We start from the raw sequence: 18,732 nt of genomic DNA on the forward strand, positions 1-18,732 counted from the left end.
CCATTTAACCCTTTAGCATGTAAAGCAGCTAGATCTGGCTAAAATATTCTACCTGTATTATGGTCAAACTGAGTGGATCTGACCTCTCACACCAACCTTACAGTATCATTCTAAAAATTAACAGTTACCTCATCAAAATCTCAAAAGCTACAAGGTAATGCATAATTAATTCAAAACCATGAGAATAAATAAACATTACTTTTGTCAGATAAATCTGAGTGCTAAAGGGTTAAAGAGTGTGTTGATTTGTTTTGGTGATTATTGTAGTAGTTTTGCCCCAGATCAGCCTCGACTGAGTAAACTTGTGATGAAAAGCTTTCCAACCATGACCATCTGATCCTTATCTCAGGCATTGCATATCTGGAACTACATTATCCAATATGTTCTTCCTTTTTTTAAAGATTAGTATAACTTGAGTGATATTTGGCAAGTTGCATAATGAGAGAAGTCACTTAGTTGTTGTTCCTGTTTTGGTGACTTAAATTGGCTGTTTACAAAAATCAATATCAGTTTCATTTTTCAGTCACTGTATTCAAGTAGTGTTTTGAATTAAATGTCTGAAACAGATGTTTTTAGTCATTACAAAACCTACTTGCTGATAAAGCAGTTTATTATTTATAGTGGAATTGTTGAGGATGCAGTTTATTGCTGTGATTTTTATTTATGGATGTTCACTTGCTTTCTGTTAGTGTTACAGTGCACCACAAATCAGTACAAATGAGTTGTATGTGTATAGACTTGCACATACATAATATAATATAAAATCATCATATGACATACAGATGCACATTATACTTCCTTCTCCTTACCCGTCAATCAGAAGAGATAATACAGATTTAGTGTCAAAGCCAGTGCTGCTTTCAAATGAGAGAGAGCCTAATGTTTAATGTTGTGTTGCATGATTCTTAACAGTGGTATGTTAAGAACCATGTCTGAATGGGTAGAACTTCTGGTGGTAAATTAATGTTGTATAGTAATCTGCTTGGTTTTATATTCCTGTTATAGTTACCATTAATACGTATGGTGTGACTTTTGCAGATAGTGTTGCCTTTGGGTCTTGGGTTGTATCTTAGGTAACTGGGTCATCTCATAAATAATGTAGTTTTTTTTGTACTTCTTTTATTTTTCAACATTAAAGATAAACACATTTCATTTTTAATCTAAAATATACTCTCCTTCATTTTCTACAATGCTCCTCCCTCTGTCTGGTAGACTTGCAATGCCCCTCTTCAAAAATCCACTTGTTCTTGATGAAAAATACTCCTCCAGTACTGTTCTGATCTCAATGACAGAAATCATATTTTTTCTGTCCAAATGATTTTGAAAACTGCAGAATAAATGATAATCAGATGGCAAATATGGTAGGTGGGGCATTGTTTCCCATTCAAACTGCTCTAGCCTTTTGAATGTCATCCTCAATGAATGTAGCTGAGAATTATCCTGTTGGAAGAATACTTTTCATCTTGAAAGCAAAGGTGGTTGTTTTTCTTCTAGCACTGACTTAAGCTGCTTGCAGTAGATCTCCTTTGGTATTGTTTGGTTTGAGCTTATAAGTTCAAAGTGGACTAAACCTTCCATATCCCACCAAACTGATAACAACACTTTACATGGGTGAAGACCTTCTTTAGCCTAGGGTGCTGGTGTTTCTCCTTTCCCCATCCACTGTCTTCAGCACTTGACATTTTTATAGACAACCCATTTCTTATCACCAGTCACTATTTGGTCCAAAAAAGTTTCATTTGTGAGACATGACAGCAAAGAAGTGTACACATTCACTCTCTGTATGCGACTACTCGAAAAGTTTGTGAGGAACTCATTGACCCAATTTGGTGACTTTTCTAATGGCACACAGGTATTGATGAATGGTTGAATAACCATATCCAAGCTTCTCTGCTAGGTCTTCAACAGTTACGATGGGATTTTGTTCCACCAGTTTGCAGGATGTCCTTCTCAAGCTCTGCAGATCTTCTAGGCTGTAGTTTCCAGCTTGGAATTTCTGGAACTACCAATGACACTGGTTTACACTTATTGTCCAATCTCCATATACTACATTAATATTCCTCACACTTTCCATTACGTTGTTGCCTTTATTGAACTCATAAAGCAAAATATGCCGAATATGCTCCTTTGTCACTTCCATTATAGCTTTGAGAAAATCGAACTGCACTCTTCAAAACTTGCTATAAAAGCAGGTAGTAATTTTACATCTTATTCTTTGTGAAAGTTGATGCAGGTAGTTTATCCTGTCCCTCTCTGACTTTTAGTTCATGCAAATGAAAAAAACTGCATTATTTTGGGATGACCCAATACATTGCAAGACATTATACAGGTGACTAAGTTATAGTTGCTTTGAAGAGGAAGTTGGTTGAATGCACCAAGAACCTATGGCATTCACTCTCAACTGAGAGCACCTGCCATGACTAGACTTTCTTTATGCTGGTGTCTCTTTGGTTGTGGCCAAACAATAACTTTATTTGCATTACTTTCTCTACAACCAAGATGTCAACTTCCTGTTGTCCCCAACTTTCACTCTCAGATGAAGATCGCAGACTGAAAATCTTAGATTCTCCACACCTTTCAACGAATAGAACATATGAAACTCTTCCATAAACCTTCTTATAGACTAATTATTATTGATACTAGCTGACACCATTTTTCTTGGATTCTTGTTTTCATTCTGTTGTTAACTTGGGATGGTACTTGCATGATGAAAGCTATGTTAAAGTCAATTTTCATTTTATTCTTGAATTCTTAAAACTTTTGTTGACCTGGTTACTGGTTCATACCTGTTGCGATTTATCTTTTCTCAGTCATTGTACTGTGGCCATGCTGGTGCACTGCCATGAAGGGCATGGTTGAACACATCAACTCCAGTACTTATTTTTTAAAGCCTGGTGCTTATTCTATTCGTTTCTTTTACTGAACCACTTTTGATTTTTTTTTTTGTTTTTTATCAAACCAATTATTCAGTACTTCAACTAATATGAACCTCTGATTGTACCTAAATTTTGTTTTTTAATTCCACCTGATTTATTTTGATGTTTTTTTTAAAAAATACATTTTCTTTGTTTTCTCTTGTTTTGAAGGAAACCCTACCAACGTCAGTTCATCTGAAGTCAAAGTATGGGCAACAGTATCACTGCAACTACCCTGATCATCATGAATATGAAAAACAAACTGAAGATAGTGAAAGAGTTGCCATGGAGACTGGCATTCCTGAACTACTGAAGCCATTAGCTAATAAGTCTTGTTTATATAAGGTGAATTATTAAAAGAAAAACAACTATATATTGAAAATATATCTCTGTTCTTGTTAGAATTACTGTTTCTAGACAAACATTATCAAGTCGATAGTTAATGTTTCTAGATAAATATTATTGTGCTAGTCTTTGCCTTTGTTAGAGCTAGTGTTTCTTGATAAATATTATATCTGATAGTTTTTTTAGAGCTAATGTTTTTAGACAAGAATTATCAGACCGATAATCTCTGCTATAAATATTATCAGTACAATAGCCTTTGTTCTTGTTGGAACTCAGGCTTCTGGTTAACCATCATTTGTCTGATATTCACTGTTCTTATGGGGACCTATAAAAAAAGGTATTCAGGTATGACCATTCCATCTTCTTAGCGGTATCAAGGACTGCATTATCTTATATTTTCCTTGTTTAAGATGATGGAGTGTGCTTTAAGTTCTGGATAGGTTTGATGTAAATGAAGGGCTGGCTGGTCATGGGGACTAAATAACAACAACCCATTTTCTGTAAAAATGAACTTGCACAATTGTTGTTGTGTAGCTCCAAATTGGCCTTGATCGAAAATATTAATGCAGTGACCATCCAGTTTTTCTCAGGTATCATCTATTTGATACTACATTATTGACTTCTTTTAACCTCTCTTTGGATATTGATCATATTTTTTGTATTAGTTAAGAAATTATTCCACGTCTCTGAATGAAAGTATTGCTTTGAATTGTGGGGAGTTTATTTTGTTAATTTGATTGCTTTTTATCTCAGATTTACTAATTTTGATACTTATTGATTTCAGACAAAAGATTGGTGGACGTATGAGTTCTGTTACGGCAAATACATCCGGCAATATCACCTAGAAGGTCTTTATTACTGTTATTTCTTTAAATCTTATGTCTTTATTATCATATATTTATGTAATAATTATGTAATTAATAGTGGCTTATGAAAGAAACAGCTAATGCCCTAGTGATTTATATATTATATATATATCATTTATTAAAATACTAGCAGTATCGCCCGGCGTTGCTCAGGTTTGTAAGGGAAATAACTATAAAGCACTTTTAGAGAGTTATAGCCAAAAAATAGCAAAAAAATGGGAAAAAAATGATGGTAAATTTTTTGGGTAGTTAAAAAGGCCAAGTTGCGTCCCCTACACCATCTGCGGTTTGTGTTTCTGATTGTCGACCCCATGTCGAATTTATCGATCTTTTTCAGAACTGGGGGAACTTTTCAAAATTTTCGCTGCGTTAGTTTTGAATTATGACATTGGGCTATGTGTGTGTCAAGTTTCATCAGAATTGGTTGAAAGCCGTGGTCAGAGTGAGGGTACAAGCAAACAGACACACAGAAACACGCACAGACAAACTGCCGTTTATATAGAGAGATATATATATATATATTAAAATAAGCAACAGGATATCAAGTAGTGATGCAGTACGACTGTTTCAAGTGGCTCCATTTAATTGAACAATGCAATCATTACATCAATTTAAATGCAGTGCCATTTTCAGCTGCACAAATAAATAAATAGAATTCATGCTGTTCAGATAATACTGAACTGACTTGGAGCTTCAGCTTAAATACCTAATTCAACTGAATCTCAATTATATATATATATATATATATATATATATGTGTGTGTGTGTGTGTATATATATATTATAGGTATATGTGAAGTCTGATCAATAAGTATCCGGACTGTTGCCATAGTAATGAAGCTAAAGCACGCAGAGTGAAGCCACTTGGCACAGATTGACCTTGAATTCTGCTGTGCATGTGCACTAAGTTTTAATGTTCTAGTTCACTTCTGTTGTTTACAGCAGTGCTTGGAAGGAACGTGTGATTGACGCATTGACTATGACAGAGAAAGTTGTCATGGCGATACTTGCTCAGAGGCCTATGCAAAGTTGCAGGAAGTGTATGGAGAGTTATCAGAGGATATGCAGATTAGTTATGGTTCAGTTCAGTCCATTATCATTAAAGATTTGGGTATGATACACATGTCTGCCAAGTTTGTGCCAAAGCTGCTTTCAGCTAACCAAAAAGACACACTGGTTTCAGTTGCACAAGATCTTGAGCAGATATCACCAAGCTTTTGACAAAATTTGATGCAGATTCTCTGCTCAGCTCTCTCTGTCGTTGTGAATGCGATGATCACACGCTACACACCTTCTTTCTAAGCACTGCTGCAAACAGCAAAAGTGAGCTATAATGTTAAAACTTAGTGCACATGCACAGCAGAGTTCAAGGTCCATCTGTGCCAAGTGGCTTCATTCTGCATACTTTAGCTTCGTTACTAAGACAGCAGTTTGAATACTTATTGATCAGACCACACACACACACATGTCTATATATTTATATATCACCATCATCATTTAATGTCCGTTGTCCATGCTGGCATGGGTTGGATGGTTTGATCAGGGCTGAGAAGCTGTAAAGCTGCACCAGACTCCAGTCTAATTTGTCATGGTTTCTACGGCTGGATGCCCTTCCTAATGCCAACCACTCTAATAGTGTAATGGGTGCTTTTATGTGCTACCAGTATCTACCATGATTTTGCCCTGCTTGATGGGTCTGTTTCTCAAGCATGACATAATGTCAAAGGTCTTGGTCATTGCCTCCAAGAAACCCAACACTCGAAAGGATCCCGCCTATATCACTGCGTGTATTAAGAAGCAACTAAATGGAAAAATATCAGGAAGAACATCCAGCTGTAAAACACTGCCCCAAAGAGTCTCATTCAATGTATTTCAGCTTGGAAAAGAAATCATAAAAATGATAATGATTATTATAAAGTCGCATCAGTATGTTCAATAAACATTTATTTAACCCTTTAGCATTCAGATTACTTTGTTAAATGTAATACTTATTCACATTTAAAAAAAGTCAATACTCTTTCATCTTGTAGCTTTGCGATTTCAAAAATGTGATTGTTTGTTTTTAAAATGACATTACAGGGTAGGTGTGAAAGGCTGGATCTGGCCAGTCTAATCATAAAATGGGGAAAATATTTGGGCTGGATACGGCCAGTTTAACTGCTAAAGGGTTAATCTTTCCACGTTAGCTATTTAATAAATTGTTATTTTATGGGATTTTATATTAATTGACAGTGTTTCACTTTGACTATTTTCATTGAAACTTTGGAAGAGTATATTTTTCTCTGTTTAAAGAGCTTCGTTTTGTTTGCTTATTTTCCTTCCTTTGGTCATTGAAATGGTATTTGTTAACCAGTATCTAATGCTTCTCTTTCTTGTAGGTAACCCTATTGAAAACCCTCCACAACAATATACCTACTTAGGATATTTTGAATCTGAATACAAATGGGAAAACAGAACTAATGAAGTATGTATATTTTTCACCTGTCCATTTATTTGAAAACATTAGATATTGATTTCTGACATAAGCACGATGCTACAAATTTGGGTGATAGAAATACTCGATGGTAATTATAATACCAGCTGTTGACTGGTATTTTATTTTGTTGATGCTGAAACAATAAAAAGCTAAGTTAACCCTCTCAGGCCCGTGTCAACTAATTGTGATATAAAATGAACAGATAATTAACCACTAGCCTTGCTTTATATGATAAGTTTAAGGTAGACTACAGAATTGAATTGTACTATTCTAGGAGCTCCTGTTTTCTTTTTAAGGACCATAATGATTTCTTTGTAAAACGTTCCATTAGATTAATTCATCATCATCATCATCATCATCGTTTAACGTCCGTTCTCCATGCTAGCATGGGTTGGACGGTTCGACCAGGGATCTGGGAAGCCAGAAGGCTGCACCAGGCTCCAGTCTTATCTGGCAATGTTTCTACAGCTGGATGCCCTTCCTAACGCCAACCACTCCGTGAGTGTAGTGGGTGCTTTTTACGTGCCACCTGCACAGGTGCCAGGCGAGGCTGGCAACGGCCACGGTCGGATTGGTGTATTTTATGTGCCACCGGCACGGAAGCCAGTCGAGGTGGCGCTGGCATCAGCCACGAGTCGGATAGTGCTTTTTACGTACCACCAGACCAGGGATCCTGGCTGGTTCAATTCGATTTCGCTTTAGCTTGCCCCAACATGTCTTCGCAAGCAATTAGTTCCTCCAAATCTGATATAGGCCACAATAGCCAGAAGTTATGGAATTGAGTCGTTTCCGTTGTTTATTTACTTTTATCTTTTACTTGTTTCACTCATTAGACTGTGGCAATACTGGGGCACTCTCTTGAAGAATTTTCCAGTCAAATGAATTGTCCCGAGTACTTATATTTTTTTAAAAGCTGGTGCTTATTTTGTTGGTCACTCTTGCTGAACCACTAAGTTACAGGGATGAAAACACTCCAACACTGGTTGTCAAGCAGTGGTGGTGGGACAAATACACACAAAAACACACTTGCAGATATCTACCTGCCTCTTTCAGTTTCTGTCTACCAATTCACTCACAAGGTTTTGATCGGCCCAAGGGCATAGTAAAAGACAGTAGCCCAAAGTGCCACATAGTGGAACGGAACCCAGAACCATGTAGTTGGGAAGCAAGCTTACGGCACAGTCTCACCTGCATTGAAACATTTTTCAGGGCTTGATCTCTTGCTTTCATTTTTAATACTATCACGAAAAACACACAAACTAAACATGAGGCACATATCTTGATTTTTGTTAGCTGAGGTTGTTTAGATCTGGATCAGACCTAATTTAGAAACCCTATAGCCCCTCTCCTTTCCATGATTATAGGGTGTAATTTGAGGAAGACTTGGCTGCTATTTTTAACAGATTGAGTGGTGATGTAAATCAGTGTTTCTCAACTGTTTTTCACCTATGGACTCCTTTGTTTCCTATTTTACTCTACTGGACACCCATAGCCATTCAATGTTTAAAAATGTCCCATTACATTTTTATAATTAAATATTATTACGAATTGTATTAAAAAAATTCTTCAAATATTTGAGTATTGTAGAAGTATAACCAATTTATAGTACATAAATCTTAATTGCAAAATCTTACATGGACCCCCAGGGGTCACATAGACTTCCACCCCAGAAGTCAGATAGACCTCCAGGGGGTTATATGGGCTATATGTAGAGCTTGCTTGTTTGTATACCTTGCAGTTGGCTAGACACTGAAGTGGAGTGTACATTGTTGTTTGTGGCCTTTTTATAGTTTAGTTTGGATCTCCTGCTGATCAGGCATACTTACATAACTCTGAAGTTCATTGCCCAAGAGTGTTGTACTCCTATGTTAGTGGTCATACAACATGGCTGTATATAGGAAAAAGGACACTAGGGTTCAATTGTTGTTTAGTTTCAGGTCAGCTCTAGTCCACCAGACCTATGCTGAAAGGCATTACAGCTGCAACAAACACATCTTTTTTTTAAGGCATAGCATATCTAGAACTACAGACTACATTTTACAATGTATCCTTCTTTTTAATATTTATGTGTCCTTTTTAATGTTTAGTTGGTTGTGTAAGGCAGCGAGTTGGCAGAATTGTTACAACACTGGACTAAATGCTTAGTGGCAGTTTGTCCATCTTTACATTCTGAGTTCAAATTCCACTGAGGTCAACTTTGCCTTTCATCCTATTGGGGTTGATAAAATAAGTCCCTTTTGAAGACTGAGGTAGATGTAATCAACTTACTCCCTCCTCTGAAATTACTGGACTTGTGCCATAATTTGAAATCGCTATTAGAACTATATATCAGTATGCTGGACAAAATGCTTAGCCATATTTCATTTGTTATGTTTCTGAGCTCAAATTTTGCCAAGATTGACTTTGCCTTTCATTGTTTTGGGATTGATAAAATAAGTACCCATTGAGGATTACTGGCCTTGTACCAAAATTAGAAACCAATATTTAGTTAGGTATGATTTGAGGGAAATTTAGTTGCTGTCTCTAGTAGATTTACTGACTGCCTAGAAGCTCTCTCACCAGTTTAGCAGAGGCATCTATATTAGTTCACCTGAAAATTATTATTATTATTATTATTGTTGTTTAACCCTTAAGGCAACTCATATTAAGCAGACTTATTTTTCAAGGCATTCCAACTACGACCATATTGTCTATTTGTGCATATAGAACTACATTCATTATCATGATCATCATTGTCATTTAACGTCTGCTTTCCATGCTGGCATGGGTTAGACAGTTTGACTGGAACTGCACCAGGCCCCACTTTGTTTTGGCATTGTTCCTACAGCTGGATGCCCTCCCTAATGTCAACCACTTCAAGAGTATAATGGGTGCTTTTTATAAGCCACCAGCACAAATGCCATTTTCATGACACTGGCAACGACTTTGACTGCAATTTCACAGATGCCATTTACATGATACTGACAATGGCCACACACACATGCATGTGTGCGCACGTGCACACAGACACACACACACACACAGAGTATAGTGTGATTTGATGAAAATTTAGTGGCTGTTTCTATCAGATGGAACATCTGTGTAAGATTTGTCTGTGATGTCCTTCACATTTTATTGTTTGTTTCTTGCAGTAATTTTATGCATAATTTTTTTTCTTCTCTACATTCTTTTTCTTTATAGGAGATTATATTACGGAACAAACACCTGCAGAATCGATACCACAGCCAGTGGTATGTGAATGGCAGCAGATGTGACTTAAGTGGAAAAAATCGCCGGACTGAAGTGCGAGTATGTATGCTGATGATGATTATTATTATTATGATAATTATAATGATAGCTGTTTTAGTTTAACCTCAAGTCAACCCTGGTTGAGCTGATCTATGGTTAAAAACAGCCAAACCTTGATCATCTCTTTCTATTCTCAGACTACTTTATCCAATGTGTTTCTACCTTTCAGCGTGGTATGATAAACAGTGCAGTTTGAGAGAGATTTGGTTGCTATTTCTAGCAGTTTGAGTGACCATGTAGAACTTTTGTTGTTGGCTTGATAGCTTAATAGTTATTAAGTTGATCATGTAATCTAAGACATTTTGTAGCGTTAATAAGTTATCTCCCTTCCATAGCTGTTCCTTTCAGTTCAAAACTATATGTGATTAAGTTGCATTGATCAGGTGTATCTCCTTAGGAACGAAGCTGGTATATTCCACTGGATGTGCAATGTCAGTGTGCATGTGCGACAGAACATTAGTGTATTGAGGGAAAAATAGGACATAAGAGGAATTATAAGCAGTGTACAAGAGATGAGACTGTGATAGTTTGATCATGTGATGTGGATGGATGAGAACTGCTGCATAATAAAGTACCAGTCACTTAGATTGCAGGGAAGTTGTGGAAGAGGGAGACCCAGGAAGACATGGACAAGGTTTTGAAAGCTGATCTCAAAACATTGAACCTTATGAAGGAGATGACAGAGCACCAAAATATGTGGTATGTTGTACTTGAGAAGACCTAGCTGCCACAACAGAACTGAGATTCTAAAACCAAGGTGCCACGTAAAAGGCACTGGTGCTGGTCCCACTTATTAAGCACCTGTGATGGTGCCACGTAAAAAGCTCTGTGGAGTTGTTGGCATTATGAAGGGCATCCAGTTGTAGAAACCAAGCCAAAACAGGTTATGTAACCTGGTGGGGCCCCTGGCCATAGCAGTTCTTGTCAAGCCATCGAACCCATGCCAGCATGGAAAACGGATGTTAAATGGTGATGATGACGTTTGTAGTATATATCAGGGTTAGATAAGCTAAATTGCTGTGAAAAGTTTGTAATCTGATAGTTCAGGTTTTTGTTCTTTGTCTAGAGGTGGGAAAAGAAGTGGTTTTTGTAATAACATAAGTATTGGCACTACTTTAGGGAAGGGATCGATATTTTTGAATTCTTCATGCCTAACAGCAATTAAACTTATTAAACTCTTCCAAGATCTCTCCTATTGATAAATCAGGTCAATTACCAGTTTCTTAGTAAGTGCAGATCACTCACCAGTTTCTGGGAAGCTTGGATTTTTACCCTGCTTATAGTGCAAAAACTTTTATTCTGAAGGAGAGCTATTGCTATGTGTGTGTATATTTGTATCTCCTTGTCTTGACATCATGTGATGATTATAAATGAGTGTCACTGTCTACATGCAGTGTCATTCATTTCCTATATTCTGTGAGAACATGTCTGGCCATGGGGAAATATTACGTAGCTTGCAAACAGGTGAGGGTTGGTGTCAGGAAAGGCATCTGGTCTTAGAAAAAGCTACCCCAAATAAGCTTCATCCGACCCATGCAAGCATGGAAAAGTGGATGTGAAATTATGCTGAAGATGATGTATGAATATATATGTATGTTATGTATATTGAAGAAGTTCACTTCTCAGTCATGGTGAAGAAGTTTGCTTTGTAGTCATGAGATTCTACTGCATGGCATCTTGGGTAAATATCTTCACTATAGCCTTATGTTGACACAATCCTTGTGAATAAAATTAGATGTAAAATGTGAGGATATCTAATGAATGGATTGTATTTGTAATTTAAAGGTCAACTTCGTTATACTGACTTCACTTCGGAATTAAATTCAAGATATTTATTGAATTAATACTTAGGTTGATTGAACAATTGGAGTACTCAACAATCAATGGAAATCTATTTAGTTATTACAGAGTTTATTAGATAGATAAATAGATAGACTGATATAGACAGATAGATAGATAAATAGATTGATAGATAGATAGATAGATATAGAGAGAGAGATGTTTCTGGATCAGTGAAGGACTTCAGACAGTTTAGTGTAGTGTCTGTTGTTTGTGTAGCTGTTTTATGTGAAGTACAACATCTGTTCCACAGATGTGGCCGAGTCCTCTCTGTGCACTTGTTTTTAGTGCTACGTCAGTGACTTCTGTTCCTTTGAGCTGGCTGGTTTTGTGGTAACCTCCATTTACACACCCTCAATTCACTTGTCTCATCTCTTCTCATTCATTTTGTGTTTAACCCCATAACCCCTGCGTTAGTCACTGTAGTCAATTTTTCCTTCCCATTATATGGGTTTCCTGGAATTTTGTATTTGATGACTTGCAATGATTTAAGAGGAATGTTAATGGCATCAATCTCAATAATTTCAAAGGACCTGTGAAGACCAATGAGACTGCTACCTCTGCTGGACCTAGTTAAAATAAAAAGTACACATGTAGCCACAGATATAGTTGTGTGATAAGAAGCTTACTTCCCAACCATGTGGTTTTGAGGTCAAGTCCCATTGCATGGCACCTTGGGCAAATGTCTTCCACTTTAACCCTGGGCTGGGTAAAGCCTTGTCAATGGTAGACGGAAGTGAAATATTTATACACACACACAATTTTTGTAATTACTCAAACTTGTGTAATTAACATGTAAGAGAAATAGTAAATCAATGTCTCCCCACTCTCTCTCTGTCTGTTTGTCTCTCTCTCTCTCTCTGTGTCTCTCTCTGTGTCTCTCTCTCTGTCTTTGAATCTCTCTCTCTCTCACATACACACACACATCTATATTTGTGTGTATGTGGCGTGTATTTGTCTTCACACCTCTATTTGACAACCTGTGTTGGTTTGTTTATGTTCCTGTAACTTAGCAGTTCAGCTAAAAGCAACCAATAGATTGAGTACCAGATTTAAAAAATAAAGTACTGGGAGCAAGTTGTTTGACTAAACTCTTTGCAGTGGTGCCCCAGCATGGCTGCAGTCGAATGACTGAAACAAATAAAAGCTAAAAGACATGCTCATATGTGCACATATGGATGCACACACACTCATGTATGTATGATGTATTCTTTTATTTGTTTCAGCCATTTGACTGTGGCCATGCTGGAGCACCACCTTTAGTCTAGGAAACTGACCCCAGGTCTCATTCTCTGTAAGCCTAGTACTTATTCTATCGGTCTCTTTTGCCGAGCTACTATGTTACGGGAACGTAAACACACCAGCATTGGTTGTCAAGTGATGGTAGTGGGACACATACATACGATGGGCTTCTTTCAGTTTCCATCTACCAAATCCATTCACAAGGCTTTGGTTGGTGCAAGGCTATAGTAGAAGACACTTGCCCAAGGTGCCACGCAGTGGGACTGAACCCTGAACCATGTGGTTGGTAAGCAAGCTACTTACCGTGGAAGTTATAGATAATTTATACATGTTGACTTTATTTCCTCATACTTGTAGATTTAAAATTATGCTGAAAAATAAGGTGGAGTGTCAGAATAGGTCCACTGTTTTCTAATATACTCGAGTCATGAATAATTCACCTAAATTCTTCTTTTTAAAGAAAATTCTGAACCTTGAACTTAAGCGAGAAATCATTTCTTTAACTTTCAGTTTATGTGTGAAAAGGACACCATTGATTATGTTGGACGTATAGATGAACCTGAGACATGTGTGTATATGTTGACAGTGTACACTTCAATTATTTGCCACCATCCTTATCTCAAACCTCCAACACCCAACAAACCTGTACCAATTATATGTAATCCTGTTCTGGCCCAAGATCAGTTTGATAAATATTTAGAACACAAGCAAAGTAAGAAAAAATTTTCATATTTTTTTTATATTGATATTTCTTTTTCCAATGAAGGATTTTGTTCCAACTTCATTAAGAGTGTTTTGTAACTCTAGATAAATTTTTGTTGTTTCAGTTGGTATATATATTACACACACATGCATACATACATACTGCACTGGTGCCACATAAAAGCACCTAATATACACTGTAAAGTGGTTGACATTAGGAAGGGCAGCCAACTGTAGAAAATGTCAAAACAGACAATGTTTGTTACTTCTTGAGCCATGCCTAGCTCATAAGGGCTGATTTCCTGATTTCCTTGGCGTATAGGTTCCCCACCTGGACGGGATGCTGGTCCGTCACAGGTGAGCTGCAAGATGCAGGAAGATAGAGAGAGAGAAAGTTGTGGCAATAGAGTCAGCAGAAGTTCGCCATTATCTTCTGCCGGAGCTACATGGAGTTTAGGTATTTTGCTCATAAACATGCACATCACCCGGTCTGAGATTCGAACCCACAATCCCTCGACCGTGAGTCCACTGCTCTAACCACTAGACCATGTGCCTCCACAAAACAGGCAATGGAACCTGGTGTGGCTTCTAGCCTTGCCAGCTCCTGTCAAACAGTTTAACTCATGCCAGCATGGAAAACATATGTTAAATGATGATGATGATATATATTTATACAATGGACTCTCCTGTCAAAGATGACGTATGAGCATTCAACTTTTGCCAAAGGATTTGCACAAATGATTTGTTTATAATGATCAAATGTATATGCTGTACATTAGCTCACCCGCTCCATCAAATCGATGTTGTCTGAACAGGTGTACCATTTGTCATGTCAAAGTGATCACATAGCAACACAAGATGAAATGTTTTGCTCAAGAACACAAAGCACCACCTGGTCTAGGAATTGAAATCATGATCTCACGATTGTGAGTGCAACACCTTAACCACTAGGCCATGTGTCCTTTATATATAGTGTATGTGTTATATTAAAAGTGGACAGTCTACTCTGAGATTTGCACCAGGGTGGACTGTTTACTTGTATCACATATCTACCCTACCTACCCAATGTTTTGAATTCTATATTAGATATTGTTTGCGCTATTTTACAAAATATGCTTTCACTGTATTTCAAAACTCTTTATTATGATAAATGTATTTAAGGCGGTGAGTTGGCAGAATTGTTAGCACACCAGACAAAATGCTTAGCAGCATTTCTTCTGGCTTTTTATGTTCTCAGTCCATTTCAGACCCTGCTGAGGCCAAATCTGCTTTTCATTCTTTAGGGGGTCAGTAAAATGGAGTACCAGTCATATACTGGGGTCAAGGTAATCAAATACTCCCCACTGCTTCTAACTGCTGTGCAAAAATTTGGAACCATTATGATATATATATATATATAAATAGATGAGTGTATTTTTACCTTGTTAACAATTAACATGGAAAAAATAAATAAATAGTTACCAGGGCAGCAAATTATTCTTTGTATGTAAGTATCTTTGGTGCCTAGGTTGCATAAAGCAGTGTTCATGAATGTTTATATACACACAGTACCATTTGTTGACCACTAATGAGTCCAAAAAGAAACATGTGTCGAAAGTAAAAATATTTGATTACACCTGCGTTAACTCCATTTTTTTATTCATATATATATATATATAATTCTTAGACACATGACTTACTTAGTGCTTAAGTATTTTCTACTTTATTGATCTCATAAAGGATTAAATTTATAAGCTGTTGATTATATTTATCTCTTTTTGCATGAGGTAAACTTTTAATGTGTCACTATCAAAATATATAAACCATTTATATTACCAAGGGCAGTGAGTTGGCAGAATGGTTAGCATAGTGGGCAAAATGCTTTGTGGCATTTTGTCTGTCTTTGCATCCAAATTCTGCCAAGGTTGACTTTGCCTTTTATTCTTTTGGAGTCGATGAAACAAATACCAGTTGAACACGTGGGGGGGGGGGGGGTGATGTTATCAACTTAACCTCTGCCTTGAAATTTCAAGCCTTGTGCCAAAATTTGAATTCAATCTTACAGTTAAACAATATTTTCATTAATTACCAGATAGGGAGTTATGCCACATAATTTATATTATATGAGATAGTAATGTCTTGGCATCACAAAACAAGATGATGTATGGTAAGCTTTATTCAAAATTCTCACCTTTGTATGTAAGTATCTTTGGTGCCTAGGTTGCATAAAGCAGTGTTCATGAATGTTTATATACACACAGTACCATTTGTTGACCACTAATGAATCCCAAAAGAATAAATCTAATGTTTGACTTACCTAAATTAACTTGTGAACTTCCAACGAAAATGCTATGCTAAAAGCTTTGTAATCCTTACGAAAATGTTAATATGTCTGTCAAAGTTGATTAATTCTCTTTGATGTAGTTTGTAGTTTGTCTTTATTGTAGACACAATTTCAGTTCCATGTATTAAAAACTGTGTAGAGTAGAATGCAATGTACAAACAACTTACTCTACTGCCATGTGACTGTCTTTAAAGTTAGGCAGTAGAGGAGTGTGACAAAACTTATATCATAATCAGTTTATGAACAGAATTGTCTGTTTCAATCATAGGCAACTTGCTGCCCAGGGAACTTTTTCTTTTCTGCAAGGCACACTTCATGAAAAATTACCTTGAAATTTTTTAGTAGTGCAACCTATCTGATGATGAACCAAGTTGCACACAACCCACTTCTTGAAAAAGGTTGTCTCTGCCTGCTTTGTTGTTAAGTCAATCTGTTGCTGTAGTCTTACTCTGTTTGAAGTAAGGAAGTTGCTAGTTCAATCTAGACTGCAGTATTAACAGTAAACACTGCTTTAAAAATGTATGGTGTGAAACGTATAGATGTATTTACATACACTGTGCAAGTTTAAGATTGAAAGCAGTTTAAATATAAGACCTTGTTGTCTTTGCAAAGCCATTACTACCAATCTATGTCAACAGTTGCTTATTTTTTAGTCTCTTCACATACTGTTGATCTGTGTCTTTTTTATATTTCTTCAAAATCCTTAAACAGTTACTATTGCCCTATTGTTTCCTTTCATTATTGTGGTTTTTTTAGAAGTGGCAAGATGACAGAATTGTTGATGAGTGAAATGTTTTGCAGCATTTTGTCTGTCCTCAAATTTTGCTGAGGTCAACTTTGCCTTTTATCCTTTTGTAGGGGTCAATAGAATAAGTACCAGTTAATCACTTGGGTCAATGTAATTGACTTACTCCCTTCCCTGAAATTACTGGCCTTGTGCTAAAGTTTAAAACCATAATACTTATTTAGATTTTAACATACTGCTGCTGAAATAAATCCTCTATTAATGAAACTTGTCTGATACTGTAATGAACTCTGTTGTTCCATACTGACTATTTCCATCACGTCTCTTCTCTAAATTATTATCATCTCTCCACCTTTCACCTATTTTCAGTTATGCATGGTCCCATGTAATCATACCAAATACTGTCTTTGGTATTGTGCAAAACATAAACTGCATTGAGTTTATCTATTTACTTAAGATAGTTTTTAGGACTACTTTTTGTATGTTTTTGTAAAGAGAAATAAATTTTTTAAAAATTATAAAAAAGAAAACCCTATCAAATTAATGGCGAGAATGCTGATTTTGAGAATTAAAAAAATTTTTCTTTTGCCATAAAATTTTAATTATTAAAATTAAAAAGGAATATACATATGTTATTTTGAATCTATATTTTGTTCTCTTTTATTTACAGATGAAGAAAAAAAGAAAATTGAAAAAATCGAAGAACAGATAGAAGAATTGAAAAATGTTGATTCCACAAAAGGTTAATATCACAATGTTTTCTAATATTTAATCGATGTTTAATGAATGTTTTGCATTGTTTTACAATATTTTGCATTTCATTTTGTGTTGGTTTTTCTTATTCATATTGGATTGATTATGATAATGTAAACCTACCACATAGCTCTGTGGGGAGTCAAAACAATTACCCACAGTAAAACTTACTGCATAATTTTAATCCCTAACCCTGTCATGCCATTTAATAGGAATAGCTTAAATGTCATCTTTACCAGATTCCTGCTAAAACAGTAATGAACAACACACTTAGCAAAAGAAGATAGAATGCTAAAATTTAGACAACTGACACGTAGCTTTGTAATCAAGTGTGTTTATGGCTCATTCTTAATGGCGTCCACCACAGTGGTTGTTTACTTTTGTTCTTAATAAAAAAAAAAAAAAGAACCCCCACCAAAGGAAAACTAATTTTTGCAATGAAAAGGACGTGTGATGAACTCAGCACTTTATTTGGTAAACGAGCAAGGCGTAGACTCTTTATAGTTTAAGAAATTGTTGATGATGCCTATTCTTTGGACAAAAAATTTAGCTTTATGCAACAATGAGAGTTATTTAAACAATCAAACTGGTGAAAGTGATGGGAGAAAGTAGTGATTTGGGTGAACAAATATGGTAGTTGAGAGATAGACCGATAACTGTTATTCTCCTGAATGTTTTTGTGATTCTGTTCATAAGTTTTCTTGCAAGCATTACTCTTGAGCTGTATATTCAACTATTTATTATTTTCTTTTCCTGAGGCCCAGGTGGGGGTAAAGTTAGACACAGGGGCACTGGTATGAAGGTTAAAATTCTTCTCAATGTTAACATCCACTTTTTACTATATTTGACAAAAGATGTTTATAATATACGTAAATATAATCAAAGAAGTACTTCACTGTCGTATTTTTAGTGCAATATTCTAGAAACCCTGTTTATTGGGTACAGATTGCCATTCTAAGCAACAATAATTTTAGGAGAAAAAAAAAATCTCCAGGGGAGGCAACTTTTGAAAACTTGTTTTTAATCCAACAAAAGTTATCGAACTTGTTGAGGTATAGATTTATATATTTTTTTAAATCTTAATTTTTTAGAATTATTCAGATTTTTGTTGGTAGTAATGGTAGGTGATAAGCTTATTAGGGATTATCAGCTTTCTGTAATATTTGGAAATCACTCTTTATTTTGTGTGTGTGTGAGAAAGAGAGAGACTACAGCTGTTACCTGGAAATGAACACGAC

At 36.1% G+C, this 18,732-nt stretch overlaps 1 protein-coding gene across 2 annotated transcripts in view; it reads left to right on the forward strand.

The window, feature by feature from the left end:
- Positions 1-18,732, forward strand: part of LOC115209717 (protein OS-9) — an 82,846-nt gene that overhangs the window by 23,844 nt on the left and 40,270 nt on the right. For both annotated transcript variants that reach the window (XM_029778212.2, XM_029778211.2), the window contains exons 2-7: positions 3,087-3,260; positions 4,045-4,108; positions 6,505-6,590; positions 9,783-9,890; positions 13,482-13,683; positions 17,412-17,483. In XM_029778212.2, coding sequence (XP_029634072.1) covers positions 3,087-3,260; positions 4,045-4,108; positions 6,505-6,590; positions 9,783-9,890; positions 13,482-13,683; positions 17,412-17,483 — 706 coding nt within the window. The remainder of the gene's footprint in view (positions 1-3,086; positions 3,261-4,044; positions 4,109-6,504; positions 6,591-9,782; positions 9,891-13,481; positions 13,684-17,411; positions 17,484-18,732) is intronic.

Source organism: Octopus sinensis, linkage group LG3, assembly GCF_006345805.1.
Source record: "Octopus sinensis linkage group LG3, ASM634580v1, whole genome shotgun sequence".
NCBI classification, from domain to species: domain Eukaryota; kingdom Metazoa; phylum Mollusca; class Cephalopoda; order Octopoda; family Octopodidae; genus Octopus; species Octopus sinensis.